Here is a 15,296-nt window from a genome sequence, read left to right as displayed (position 1 = left end):
TTGCTGGGTCATATGGTAACCCTATTTTTAGTTTTCTGAGGAACCTCTATACTGTTCTCCATAGTGACTGCACCAACTTACACTCCTACCAACAGTGTAGGGTTCCCTTTTCTCCACACCCTCTCTAGCATTTGTTATATGTAGACTTTTTAATGATGGCCATTCTGACCGGTGTGAGGTGGTACCTCACTGTAGTTTTGATTTGCATTTCTTGAATAATTGCGATGTTGAGCATCTTTTCATGTGCCTAATGGCAATCTGTATGTTGTCTTTGGAGAAATGTCTATTAAGGTCACTTTTCGATTGGGTTTTTTTTGTTGTTGAGTTGTATGAGCTATTTGTATATTTTGGAGATTAATCCCTTGTCAGTCACATCATTTGCAAATATTTCTCACATTCTGCAGGTTGTCTTTTCGTTGTTTTTTTTTAATTTTTAAATTTTTTTATGCTTTGCTTTGCTGTGCAAAAGCTAGTAAGTTTGATTAGGTACCATTTGTTTATTTTTGTTTTCATTTCTATTGCTTTGGGAGACTGACCTAAGAAAACATTGGTATGATTTATGTCAGAGAATGTTTTCCTACACTCTCTTCTAGGAGTTTTATGGTGTCATGTCTTATGTTTAAGCCTTCAAGACAAAGCTCTTGATTTTAGAGTAAACAGTTAATATGTTTGCTATCACTGAATTAAACTTTCCGCTGAGTCTAGGCATGTGTTAGTAGTTAAATGGGAATGACTCAGTATCATTGAGTCAGAACTCAAGCAAATTCCATGGATTTTGTATCTTTATAATTTAAAAAAAGGGATAGACAAAATAATATCAAAATGTAGCATGTAGTTTGCACAGGACTTCTCATTTAAAGTCACTTTACTGTCCTCATTCAAATCCTGGAATGCAGTTAATAATACACAAAATTTATAGATGATAAAATTGAGGCTTGGAGAAAGAAAATGACTAGCTCAAAGCCACCCAGGCTAGATGTGGCAAAGGGGATTGGAACTCAAGCCTTCTGGATCCCTGTGTTGTCCTTACTCTGCTATATCATCTCATTTCTGATAATTCTTTATTTCTCATGCAGTGTCAATGACTTAAGTCTGTACTACTTTCCTGACAAGTTATGTATGTCATTAGTTTACTTCAGGATTGGCAGAGTCTTACCTAGGTAGGAAGGCAAAGAAAACAAAAGGAAGGCAGAAGACCCCACTGTGCATGAGGCATGCAAACATGGTCCATGCCCAATATTGGGACATTTTGCTGTAAGTAGCATTGTTGTCACATTCTCCGGCCAAATATGGGATTTCAATTCAGCAGTTGTCTGTTTTCTTGAATATATTACATATTATTTTTGTCTCTATTTATTTATTCTTTAATCAATTTCCTTCCTATCCCTTTTCTTGTTAAGTCAAAGAGCTGTGTTTACTCCCTGGAAAGAAATCCAGAGCTGCTCCCAGAGCAGCTGTTATCACAAACTCTCAGGTGACTTCAGCTGGCAAGTCTCTCTCTACTAATTAATCATCAGTTCCCAAGCCAGAATTCTGGGAATTATCTCCAAGTCCTTCACCTCTCTCACCCCACATTAACACACGCATGAGCACACCAGCGGACCTGGCCGAGTTTCTCCCCAAGTCTATCTCTCAAAGCTCCCCATTGGGCGAGAGCTCCATGATCCCCAACTAGGTAGGGTCTACAAGCCCCTTGGCAACCTGAAGAAGCTACAGAAGATAGACCTTTATCCTTCCTCCTCCCAATAAAGATTCCTTGGGGTTCATGTCTCTCAGGGGGGGATTTGAGGCAGGAGGTAGATGGACCCCAGGCTGAATAGTTTCTCCCTTGTGGACAGAAACTCCATCATAGCAGAAACTCCATAAAAGCAGGATGGTGGAGGAGGCTGGGCCCGGCCCAGATAGAAGATAAGAGACCACATATTCCTTATTCTTGAAGTCAAGGAGACCTCCCTGACTGCACATGTGCAGAAAGGCTCCCTGGAGGTCAAAAAGGGAAGGGGTGCCACCTCATAGTAAGTGATGAAAACTACCCATAGCCTTCTTCACTAGACTCCATCTTGGCTAAGAGATGCGGACGCACACAGGGGAGGACCCTGAGATAAACCAAATACGGACTCACAACCTGGCAAAGCAAGATGATTGGTCAAAGGAAATCCAGAAGAAATGCCCCATAAAAGTGATTCAAACTGCCATGAGGGTGCGACTCTCTCTGTCTCTGAGTCCGCCCATGTGTCTATCCACACGTACTGTACTCTTTTTCCTCCTAAACACTTTATTTGCTTCACCTAAAAAAAAAAAAAAAATCCCCATTGACAGCGACGTGGGGATTAGAGAAAGGATTTAAAACGTTCGCACCTAGAGACAAGGACACTCAAAAGTAGAGTGACTATAATTTACTGTCCAAATTGAGATACTTTTGAGTGTGAAAAGGCAGGCTATTAATATCTGTGCTAGGCAAAATGAGGCATCTTTTCACTGTGCTCAGAAGGATACTAGTTTGATGAAGACTTGAACGTGGCCCATGGCAGTGGACATGAAGCAGAAGATAATACATCTCAAGTGTAAATATGACTGGGTCTCCTGAATCTTCAGCCTCAGCAATCCCTACCCATCGAGTACATTTCAGTTTCCCCTAGGCAGCAAACAACACTCTCCATGGTCAAATCTTTATTTTTTCAGCTGCATTCCTCATCACTCTTCCTTTCATATTTTGTTCTGATTTGCTTAGTTCCAAAATATGTGATGCTATTTATTTATTTATTTATTTATTTATTTATTTTTAAATGAATTTATTTCTGGCTGCCTTGGGTGTTAATTGTTGCGTGCGGGATCTTCTGTTGCGGCGCGCAGGGGTCTGTCGCTAGCTGTTGTGTGCAGGGTCCAGAGTGCATGGGGTCTGTAGTTGTGGCGCACGGGCTTAGTTGCCCTGTGGCACGTGGGATCTTAGTTTCCTGGCCAGGGGATTGAGGCTGCATACCCTGCATTGGAAGGCGGATTCTTCCGGAACACCAGGGGAGTCCCTATGTGATGCTACTTATACCTCTGTGCCTTTGCACATTCTGTTCCCTTTGATTGGAATGCTCTTTACTCTCTGTCTTTCAGGTTTTAAGTCAATTGTCAGTTCCTCTCTGAAACCTTCCCTGAGCCTTTAGCTAGGGGTCATCCCTTCACTCCTGGTTAATACTTGGGTATCTTTGTCACCACATGTAGCACACTGCAATATCATCATTCATTTAACTGGGTTTGCTTTCAGGGTTTCATCTATTGTGGTGTGAAGTGGTTCTAGTTTTCCTAGTAGTCACTTCAATAGTTGTGCTTCATGGAATTGTCCATGGTAGCAGGGTAGCCTGAAGATATTTAATTTTGAGTCCGTAACTTTTCAGTAACATCGAATTATTAAAATAGTTTGTTTTTTGGACTGATTTTTCTTCATTTAAAAGCTTTAATCTCACATCTGATTCAAAATTCCACCCCCACCCCCAGTAGCACACGGACACTCCTGTGCCCACACACTCATGCATATTTGCATGAACACACACAAGGTTCTAGCTACTGGGTCTGAAGCAGACAACTTGCTCCCTCGTGCATTCCCTCTTCCACGAGCTTATCTCTGGGGCCTTATGGTAGAGAAAAGGAAAATATACACCATCTCCTACTTATCTGTGGCGTATTTTTCTTGGATGGCTTAAGTTTCTTGAGACAATCCTTAATGAGTTCAGTATAAATAGGTGTTGACTCCGCTGACAGAGGGTGCAGGTGACTGGATTGCAAACGGTTACCCCTAAGCATCTGCTGTTCCTTGTGTGTTTCAGGTACACCTGCCAACCGGCCCCCAGCTGGCAGCATCTTTACCTGCTCTCTGAGCCCCTCTTCCTGACACTGAAGTGACCTCTGGCAAACCTGTTTTCCATCTCACTTAACCTCTCTGGCCCCCACTTCCTGGCCTAGGTTCATCTTCTCTACCTCTTGGGAATATGAGGAGTTGGAAACCACAGAAGCGCTCTTTGCCCCTCTCTCCTGGGCTTTGGCAGCATGCCCTCTCTTCTCAAAGCTCTTCATTTTTTCCCCTCTTCCCTGGAAGCGTTGAACAAGTCAACACACTGATAAACAACGAGAAAATCAGGTATCAATATCCATTTCCTGCAGATGACCTGAATTTTATGCGTAGTTCTCCTGGCGTCACTCTTTGGCTTTGGCGAGCAGAGGGGACAGCCATCTTTGATCCCCATACTTCTCCAAAATGTGACTTCTCTTTTGCTCTCTTCACGTGCAATTCTTACATCAATAGGGAGGGATAAGGCATGATGTGTAGGTGGGCGGGGGCGTGGTGGTGCCCATTCTGATGAAATGATGCTTCTCTGCAGGTTCCGCAGGGAGGTGGGAAAATGAGACTTGACATTATCCTGGCGAAATCTCTGAAATTAGATCTTCCAGACATGACCTTCCTACATATACACAATCTGTCCTCCAACCAACACCTCCACCAGAGTAACCTCCTTACATATAAGGGGTCCTATTTTTCTTGGTTCATGGCACTGAGTACATTTGCCCCTTGTCACTGACTGAACTGAGCTCGTAACTCTTGCAGTGAGAAGGTGTAGTATTCTTTTGTTGTTGTATTTTTTGCCTGAGCTGCTGTAGGATGGCTTGAGACATAACCTAGTGGGTAAGTCCTCCAAGCTGGAGAAGGCAAACAGAGATGCAAATCACCCCAGAGGTTTTGGCCAGTTTTCCTCCCTGCAGTAATGTCCTGATCAGTCACCTGGTGTCAGGGTAGAGCCAAAGGCAGGTGCTCTTATTTTATGTTCAAGAGGTAAGGTTTTGACTGGGACCACTACACTAATTGCAGTAGCCTGATGGCAGGAGTTTCTTAGCTTCTGTGAAATCAGAGCCCTTGGAGGCTCTGATTCATAAAATATGAACTCAGTTCATAAAATATGAATTCAGTTTCATATTTTACTGGGATGGCCTCAAATATCTGCTTTGACATAAAGAGTAGTTTAGTAGAAACGGATTCATTTCATTAAAACCATTTTTACAAGTAGAATGGCCATACATATCTGTTTTCTTTTTAGCCTTCTAGAAATGAGGTCCTCCCAAACAGCCTAAGGACATTTCTGAGTGCTTGTATCCTCTATCAGGCAAGGTATGTGAGCAGGTATGTGTTTATAATTTTGTTTTTGTATGTGTCATTCTTGCAACCATGGAGGAAAGGCCACATGAAGCCATTCCATAGAAGTAGGTACAGTGAGGGGCTGAATGGTGAGCCTGTTACTAGAGAAGAAATTGTCTACTCTTCCGTTTCAGGGCTACTTTTTCTGTCTTCCTAGTCTTGTATTTGGTCTTATTTCATGCTTTGCTATCAAAGCTATTGCACCATCGAGGCACCACTCCCCCCAAAAGTTAATGTTTCCTAACACCACCATGTCTGCCTTCTCACTCCTCACCCCAAGAAATCCTCACCCCAAGATGTACCCAGTGGGAAGACCATACCATTTGAGAGAAAATAAAAGCACAGTAGAAAAACAGTGATTGAAATACTCCATCTGGGTTGAGCCCAAATTCCAAATGTGTGTCCTTTTGTAAATTCTTCAGTAAGATTACATTTCCAACTCTAGTCTAAGCATTTGGTCAGGAATATCCACATGACAGTGTAACTGGAAAAAGAAACGAATGTTTGCCTTTGGATTCATTTTATTGCTTTGCAGAAGAAAGCTCCATATAGTGATGTTCTGGTCCATTTCTCTACTCACCAGCCATGGGTGGGAAGGGGGCTACAAAACGAGAGCTGGGCGTGCGCGGTGGGATGATTGCTACATCCATATCATTTTCTTATTGGGGTGTATGTGGGGGAAAGCTCTGAAAGGAGACAATTGATTTTTTAATCCTCTTGTTTAAACCCCTTAATTTAAAAAAGTTTTTATTGGAGTATAGTTGATTTACAATGTTGTTTCAGGTGTACAGTAAAGTGAAATCAGTTATACATATACATCTATCCACTTTTTTTTTTTTTTTTTTTTTTGGCGATACGCGGGCCTCTCACTGTTGTGGCCTCTCCCGTTGCGGAGCACAGGCTCCGGACGCGCAGGCTCAGCGGCCACGGCTCACGGGCCCAGCCACTCCGCGGCACGTGGGATCTTCCCGGACCGGGGCACGAACCCGTGTCCCCTGCATCGGCAGGCGGACCCTCAACCACTGCGCCACCAGGGAAGCCCTATCCACTCTTTTTAAGACTCTTTTCCCATTTAGGCCATTACCGACTACTGAGAAGAGTTCCCTGTGCTATACAGTAGTTTCTTAATAGTTAATCTATTTTATATATAGTAGTGTGTATATGTCAATCCCAGTCTCCCAATTTATCCCCCCCTTTCCCCTCTGGGTGACCGTAAGTTTGTTTTCTACATCTGTGACTCTGTTTCTCTTTTGTAGATTAAAAATAATGGTACAAATGAATTTTTTTTTAGATTCCACATATAAGTGATATCATAAGGTATCTGTCTTTCTCTGTCTGACTTCACTTGGTATGATAATCTCTAGGTCTATCCATATTGCTGCAAATGGCATTAATGCACTCTTTTTTATGGCTGAGTAATATTCCATTGTGTATATATGACATCTTTATCCATTCCTCTGACACTTAGGTTGTTTCCATGTCTTGGATGTTGTAACTAGTGCTGCAATGAACACTGGGGTGCATGTATCTTTTCAAATTATCATTTTCTTTGGATATATGCCCAGGAGTGGGATTGCTGGATCATAGGGTAGTTCTTGTTTAATAAAAGTTACCAAAACCTGTTTAGAGAGGATGAAAAATCCACATTCCCCCCAAAGCTCCTGAAGAAATGTTAAAGTTTGGGAAAAGAGGCAGCCTTGTTGAGAGTGCTAACTGCTGGTTTCCTGCCCTCCAAAGCCATCTTTGATAAAGGCAGCCACATTTGGCATTGACTTAGCTTCTTAAATACACTTGATCCAGGAGAATCCTAAGGGCCTCTCACCAGCAAATACTTCTGGCAGCTCCAAGTATATGCCATTGCCTTTCGGTGAGGCTACTCTAGCTTCTGTGACATCATGAAGCATCCTCTATTTTGTGAGTGGAACAGTGCCTGAAACTTAACCCTTCTGTCTGTCTGTGGCTGGGCCTGGGGTAGAGTTGGAAGGAAGCTGCTTAAGGCAATATTCGGGCATCAGAGTGACTTCAAGGCAGAGAATAAATGCTTGGATTTGATACCTACACCCCAATGTTCATAGCAGCACTATTTACAACATCCAAGACATGGAAGCAACCTAGTGTCCATCAATAGACAGACGGATAAAGAGGGATGTGGTACATATATACAATGGAATATTCCTCAGCTCTAAAAAAGAATGAAATATTACCATTGTAGCAATCTGGATGGACCTAGAGATGATCATACTGAGTGAAGTCAAAGACAAATATTATATCACTTATGTGGAATCTAAAATAATGGATTTATTTATGAAACAGACTCACAGACAGAGAAAACAAACTTACAGTTACCAAAGGGGAAAGCTAGGGGGAGGGATTAATAGATAAATGACAAGGATTTACTGTATAGCCAAGGGAGCTACATTCAGTATCCTGTAATAACCTATAATGGAAAAGAACCTGAAAAAATATAGGTATAACTGAATCACTTTGCTGTACAAACATTTATACCTCACTTAAAAATAAAAAAGCCTGGGTTTACCTACTGTTCTATACCCCCTTCCTACCTTACACTGTATAAATACTGGAAAATGTATCCTGGAGCTGCAAATCACTGAGTTAATAACCCTTATACATTTCTTTGTCTGGTGAATTTCTACTGATCTTTTAGCCACGTTCCTTCCCTACTATGCCTCTGTGAATCTATCCTTAGAATAGATTAAGGGCCTCCTCTATTTTTCCCATTGTTTTCTGTGAAATCCTCTATTGCACTGTAATTCCACATTGAAGTATAAAGTTATTGTCTTCGCCAAATCTGGGCCCCATTCTGAACGTTTCACGGTGTATTTCCATTATTAGGCATAAGCCCCATCTCTCATCAAACATGTCTTACTGGACTCAAGAATAATACACTTAATTATTCCGTAAAGTGGGGAGTGTGACATAGTCTAAAAACACATTATTAGTCAGAAACTTTTGTTTTGGTGCCCAGTCCTGCTACCACCTAGGCAAACCTACTAACTTGTTTTTGGTCTTAATTTTCAAATCTACAAAATTAGGGTAATTATTATTACTTACCACAGCAGGATGGATGAGAAGATTAAAGGAAATATGGTAGGTAGAATACTTTATAAATGTATCAATTCGGTGTTCTTATTTTATCTTTCAAATTGTAGTATCCCTGTCTATCATGCAATCCTACAACATCCCTATGAGGTAGGTAGCTACTGTTGTTTTTCAGATGAGGACACAGCATCAAGGAGCTTCATTAACTTACCTAAGGTCACATGAATAAAACCAGTGAGTCTTAAGTCTGAAGCCAGAGCTCAGATGCCTGAGTGCACACTCGAAGCCCCTGAACGCAACTGTCTCCTAACATCGTGTCCACTAAGTTTCAGCACTGAGGTGACACCTGTTTCCAGACCTTTTTCTCATCTCAACTATGATGATGTAACAACAGCCAGTTACCTCTGTGGATGTCTAAGAGACGCTCAGCTTGATCCTGCCTTCCAGTCCCGCCTGATTCTTAGTGCTCTTACAGAGCGATCCCAGGGGCTGCCTCTACCGGAGCCACACCTTGGAATGCGACATCAGAAAGCTGTTTCCCTAAAGGCTCCGACGTCAAGCAGGGGTGGCATCCTTTAGTCCCTGAGCACCGGAATTGGAGTCAGATATCCTGAAGTCAAATCCCAGCTCACCGGTCAGTAACAGGCCCTCGCAAAGCAGCCTCACTTCTTTGAACCTTCAATTTTTAGATCTTTTTTTCTCATCTCCAAAATCGGTACAAAATCCCCTTCTTTTGAACGTAACTGGGGAGATTAAATGAGTTAAGCATGTGAGAGCGCCTTTGCAAGTTATACTGAAACAGAGGTAAGTAATTACTTTTCCAAGGATGCGAAGACACCTTCTAGAGAACCGTTTAAGGTGTATATATGTACAAAAAGTCAACAGAGGTAATTCCCTCAGCATTATAACCAACCAAAAGTCCAGATTGCTGGAGGAGGTTAGAAAAGATTCATTACGATGGTTGTTCAAGTCTGAGAGTGTAGACAGAGCAGGGACATTGAGGAAGGAAAGTGACATCATTCCACTTAATGGAAAGTACAGTGTCCTCTTACAGATTTCCCACGTATGCAAGTAGGATGTCCCAAGAGACAGGGCACATTCAATTCGAACAGTGAACAACCTCCCTTGAAACTTACCAGAATATTAAATATATCCATCTAAGACTATTTGAATACAGGGGCTTGTTTGAAGTCTGTGGTTAACACCACACACCCATACCCCTGGAAATCTGGTACAGAGTTCGGATCCTTGATATCCATTATGGTTGCACTAAATCAACACCCTGCTACACCAGGGGTGTAACTCAGAAAGGAGCAACAGAAATAAATCATCAACAGCAAAACGGAACAGCCTTTCAACACAGCCTAAAGATGGTGTTCAGGGAATCCCGCTGTAATTCTGTGTGTGTGGAGGTGACGGAGAATCAGAAAACTCAGTCCTCACACCTGTGACCCAAGAGGGAGGGAAGTCAGATGGCTCTAGAGGAAAAGGTGAAAGAGCCAGAGCAGTGCCGTGCCAGCTCCACGAACTTTGAGGAAATGCGCCTTAATCTGGACACAGTTCAGAATGACAGACAGCATGAGATGAAAATGGGTTTACAAGTGGCCTTACAAAGAAAAGATGACACTGAAGAGCTGTATCAATTGTCTTCTCCTGATTCATCACAGGACTAAAAGCCGAACTCAGATGCAAGCAGCCTCCTGGCAAGGATGGAAAAAAAATGTACCTGAGCTTTAGAAAAAGTCACTAAAAGGCAGTGACTATTTTTAGTGTTTTTGTAAGTATGTAGTTTGGAGCTCCTCAAAAAGGAGTGAGACTAGCCAAGGAAGCTAAGTGGGCTGTAGTCTAGTGGTGTGAAGTGGGAACATCTGGGAAGGTTTCAGCAACATGGAAAAAAATGTGTGCAATCTACAATTTTGTTTCATCCTGTGTTAAACAGAACTACACGCTTACTTCATGGATCTGAAGTCTTGGATGGACTCTTCTTGTTTCCATCCACCTTCCTGAACAGCAGCAAGGAACCTGCACCTCAGATACAGATAGCTAAACCAAACTGATGATGAACATGGAACTTAACAAAGCTTAGCAGGGGGTGATCCCAGGAAGCCAAAGCCCTCTTTCAAAGTCTTTGAGCTCTGGTGAGTTTTTATGTATTTCTCTTTCTTATTTTTCAACTGCAGGATGCCCCAAGTAATATTTCCCTCATTTTTGAGCCATTTTATTTAAGTCCCTGGATGTTTGATGCCTTTGGACACATTCTAGCTCTGACCTCCGAAAAAGAAAGTTCTAGTAAGAGATGGGGATTGAGGTGAGCTGTGCATTAGGTGCCTTTGAAAATGTGGATGAGCCCTAGGCTGGTTCTTGCATAATGAGGTGAAAGACCCTGGGGGTGGTTTTGAGAGGAAGGAGCTGAACACAGGCTCCGTGGACTCATTACCTCTAAACCACTAAGGGAGTAGGATGCAGCGGCGGGGAGGGTTTGCAGGAGGCCATGATTTTCAGGCAAGGTTGACCGGATTCTGCCTCAAAGTTGATTTTTGAAGGGGGATGCATTTAAAAGCATATATATAATTGACCATGACCTCAATTTTGAACAGGTACAGTTGCTTAAATAAATCCACCAAAGAGAGAAAAACGAGGGGACTCTCATCCAGAGAACTCCATTTTTAGGGCTGCTTAGTTGAGATTTTGAATGAAACCTCTTGCCCTTTTGGCCAAGTGGAGATATTTAAACACTGGCATGTTTTCAGGTGCATAGGTAAAGGACCTAGGTCTACAGAACTGAGGAAATAACATAAGAGCCCGACATAGCACAGCTTATGTGCAAATCCTCAGAGTCTCCCGAGCAACCAACTAGCAGAGCCTTTTCTTCCATTTTTTTCTCAAGCACCGTAGAGCAGAAAGTTAAAACCACTGGTTACCAACAAATCCTCTTATGGAGATAGCTATCAAAGTCTGTCCAAACCATCTGTTTCTCTGACTGTTTTTCCTTTCAGTGTTTTTCCTTCGTGTGTGTATTTTTTTTTTTTTCGCTAACAATGACAAAATCTATTCTAAAATAACCAAGATGTTATGACTGAAAATGCCAGAGGTACACAGACCCAGTTTATAAGAGAAATTGCTTTCTCAAGAGGAGTTCGGTTTATCTTGTGTGGAGGCAGGCAACATTTCTACAAATATTATAGTTGCACTAGGAAAATAACCAACTACTTTCATTAAGAGTATGTGGCAAGATTTGTATTTGTTCATGTAATTGAATTTAATGCTGCTGAAATTTGTCAGGCCTGAAAGCTATGAAAGTATAGACTACTTTTTTTGAGGAAAATTGCCTAAGAAATTGTCTCTCAGCTTTAGGGCAGGTCTTCTGTTGATATTAAAAGGTCACAGGTCAGTTATTCTCTGCATTTTCATAATATGTAGCACCAAAGGGTACCACCAGGGATGATATTTTCTTCTTTTGAGAGGAAGGCTCTGTGACACAGTCACTGTTTGTGGAGAGACCCTGATTATGCCTTGCCTATGATTTTACTGTTTCAGTGTCTGCTGTCTAGATGTTGGTGACTTGGGTTAGCTGCCTACAAAATGGACCTAAGCCTACAAAATGGACAGCCAACAGTTTTGCAACTAGTTTTTCCCTCTATATAGTCAAGTAGCTCACTGTCTCACCCACACACCACCATGTCACATTATCTTAATAACTTCAGATTTTCTGCAGAAGTTCCATTTCATACTTAAGATCTCTGTCTCTTACCTGGGTTCACCTTGGTTGATGGACATGTAAATCTCCCAAGAATTCTCCTCCAGGATGGCACCATGTGGTATCAGTAAACTCACCCCTGAAACAGAAAAAGCCAAGAAATCATTTGTAGATTCTCCAATTATCCTGAAGCACCTCAGCTGAATAGCTTACAGCTGCTCTCAAAGAGGGACCACCTCACAGCACTTTATGAAATTCCAATCCTGGCAGACATTGTTTCCTAAAGTGACATAAAGAACTGCATATTAGTCAACTGGGTACTCAAATTAGATTTTTATTTAAAGTTTTCCTAATGTAAATTGGTGGAGCTATTGTGGAAAACAATATGGAGGTTCCTCAGAAAACTAAAAATAGAGTTGCCATATGATCCAGCAGTCCCATTCCTGGGTATATATCTGGACAAAACTCTAATTTGAAAAGATATATGCACCCCAGTGTTCACAGCAGCACTATTTACAATAGCCAAGACATAGAAACAACCTAGATGTCCATCGACAGAGGAATGGATAAAGATGTGGTACATATATACAATGGAATATTACTCAGCCATAAAGAGGAAACAACGCCATTTGCAGCAACATGGATGGACCTAGAGATTATCATACTAAGGGAAGTAAATCTGACAAACAAATATATGCTATAACTTATATCTGGAATCTAAAATACAACACAAATGAACCTAGGAAAGAGATTTACAGACATAGATAACAGACTTGAAGTTGGGGAGGGATGGATTGGGAGTTTGGGCTTAGTAGATGTAAATTATTACATATGGAATGGATAATCAAGGTCCTACTGTATAGCACAGGGAACTATAGTCAATCTCCTGTGATACACATATTTATATTCTTTTCCATTATGGTTTAACTGAATCACTTTGCTGTACAGCAGAAGTTAACACAACATTGTAAGTCAACTATACTTCAATAAAATAAGTTTAAAAAAATAGTCTTCCTAGCATTTAAAAAATTCTCTTATAAGATTGGGTGTCCTGAGACCTGGCACTATCAAACATATCTGCGAATATGAGTTTATCAGTTAATCGACTCTAAAATTTCAAAAGGTACTTCTCTGTCTCTATCCATTCATTTCCTGAAAAGGTATCTGGGATGATGGGTGAGCCATCTAACATTTTGCTAGAGCCTCGTGTGTAACTGTCTTCTAAATGGTGCATCTTGAAGTCAGTTTAGGGAGGTGACCAATGGAGTAGTGCATTTTGTCAAGAAAACTGGAGAAGGAAAAAGCATGGATAAGCTTAGGAACTTATAGGTTGTTGTGTAGCCACTATTTGACCCCATATTTGCAAACAGAAGCTAGAAAAGGTTAAAGGTGACTTAACCATATTCTTTCAAGGTCATATTGAAAAAAAACTCAGTAGCCTTACTTCAGTAAAATCATATAATGAAGGGAAGGGGGGCACAGGAGGGCACATCACACTGCATTTGAAAACTCCCCTCTTTCCTCCTGAATGTTGTGAACTACATATTTCACTTTGGCCAAGAGGGAAGAGTCTAGAACAGGCAGAGATTCTCTTTAGTGTACCTTCTTGTTTATAAAAAGAAATGAAATAGAGACACAGTAAGATCTTTACAAAATAAAAATAAAATCTCAGGGTAGTCTCCTATTCTTTGACTAATGCAGCACTCACCTTTTCTCCTTTCATTAGAGCTAATGTCATCACACAGGAAGCTTTCAGGTTGGTGATGATAATTTAAACCTAGAGATGGCAGGCTTTACTGATATCCTTCTATGTGCCTGTTAGCTGCTCTAGAATCGAGGAATGCAAGACTCAGGGCAAAACAAGTTATTTGTGATTCACATTTATGAACATTATTCAGGAAGACGCTAGTTACCATCAGTATCCTTCACTAATACTAAGAATGAGGCCCATTTAAATCTTGCTTACAGCTTTTCAGCGAGGGTATTTATTCATTTATATTCTGGACCCTAATGTCAACAGCAGGAGAACTGTAACTGCCATACTTAGTGGCCTCTGATCAGGCTCCTCCTTTAATTGCCCATTTCTCCTTACATGTAGTTGCCAGGTGAAGTGGTCTCCATTACATCCTTCCCCGCTGCGGAGCGGAAGTTGTAATACAGGATATTCAGTGTGTGTGGATGTCAACGTGAATATACACACTAGACATTGTGTATTCTTAGTTTGGCATCGCAGTTTCTCTCTGTTGCCTCTCTTTCAGACTATGATGACAACAGAGACATTTGGACCCTATTTTTTAGACACAGAAAAGCACAGGAGGTTATCATCAAGAAATAATGCCATCTTAGGCCATTAACCCCAAATAAGAGTTTTGCTGTGCTCCCGTTTCCCATTTTTCTTTTCCTTTTTTCCCCTTGATCGAGGTATAATTCACACGCTTAAAAATGGACCCATGTTAGGTATACGAATTGATGGTTTTTGGGGCAAATGTACACTCTCATGTAACCACCATCGAGATCAAGATACAGAACATTTCCACTGCCTCAAAAAGTTCCCTCATGCCCTTCAGAAGTCAGTTTGATCGCCAGCCCAAATGATCATTTATTTGCCTTCTGACATGTTGATTAGTTTGTCTTTTCTAAACTCTCAAATAAATGAAATCATATGGGGTAAAAACAAAAAAAGCACTAATGGCTTATTACCTCAGTAACATGTAGCACAATGCCTGGCAAAGAGTAAGCGCTGAAAAAATAAATCATGACTATATGAACAGGATTCAATATTTTGAGGGGGAAAAATAAAGCCAGGCTTTGAGACATGCCGTCTTCTGCAGACCATCAGGGCCTGACAATCAACTTCCAGATCGAGTCAGAATAAACAGCCCTTTGAGAAAGGGCTGTTTGTAGAGCAGATCCTATCACATTCCTTTGAAGTCGGCTTCATTCTTGTGTTTACAATGAAACATTATTCATAATACTCCTAAATTCAACCTGAATGTATGGGATCATTGGAGCTTTAAACAATTTTGCATGATGATCCTTTAAACATACTTCCCTCCCCCCACCCAAACCTGTAAATTGTATATGGAAACTGCAGATAGTCAAACACAGAAGCAAAGGTCATGGGAGGTGGTACTGCTTGTGGCAAGTTACCCCTTACGAAGAATGAATGGCTCTGTGAATCTTTATGCCTGTGGTCCCCTAAAGACGTATCTATTTTCAACATGTCATTCACGAGTTATCTCTGAATAAAGAAAAATATACTCTCCCCCAAACTCCACCTGCTTACCCTGACAGCGTTTTATTTGATAGGACAACAGAACCATCTGAGTTTTTTAGTTCATATTTTGCATAACAAATGATTCT

General features: G+C 41.2%; 1 protein-coding gene across 9 annotated transcripts in view; it reads right to left on the bottom strand.

Moving 5' to 3' along the window:
• Positions 1 to 15,296, bottom strand: part of UNC5D (unc-5 netrin receptor D) — a 567,718-nt gene that overhangs the window by 57,402 nt on the left and 495,020 nt on the right. For all 9 annotated transcript variants that reach the window (XM_067022440.1, XM_059049202.2, XM_067022443.1 and 6 more), the window contains one exon: positions 11,988 to 12,072. In XM_067022440.1, coding sequence (XP_066878541.1) covers positions 11,988 to 12,072 — 85 coding nt within the window. The remainder of the gene's footprint in view (positions 1 to 11,987; positions 12,073 to 15,296) is intronic.

Source organism: Kogia breviceps, chromosome 20 (assembly GCF_026419965.1).
Source record: "Kogia breviceps isolate mKogBre1 chromosome 20, mKogBre1 haplotype 1, whole genome shotgun sequence".
NCBI lineage: Eukaryota > Metazoa > Chordata > Mammalia > Artiodactyla > Physeteridae > Kogia > Kogia breviceps.
The sequence above is the reverse complement of the archived record's forward strand: the minus strand, read 5'-3'. Positions and strand labels throughout refer to the sequence as shown.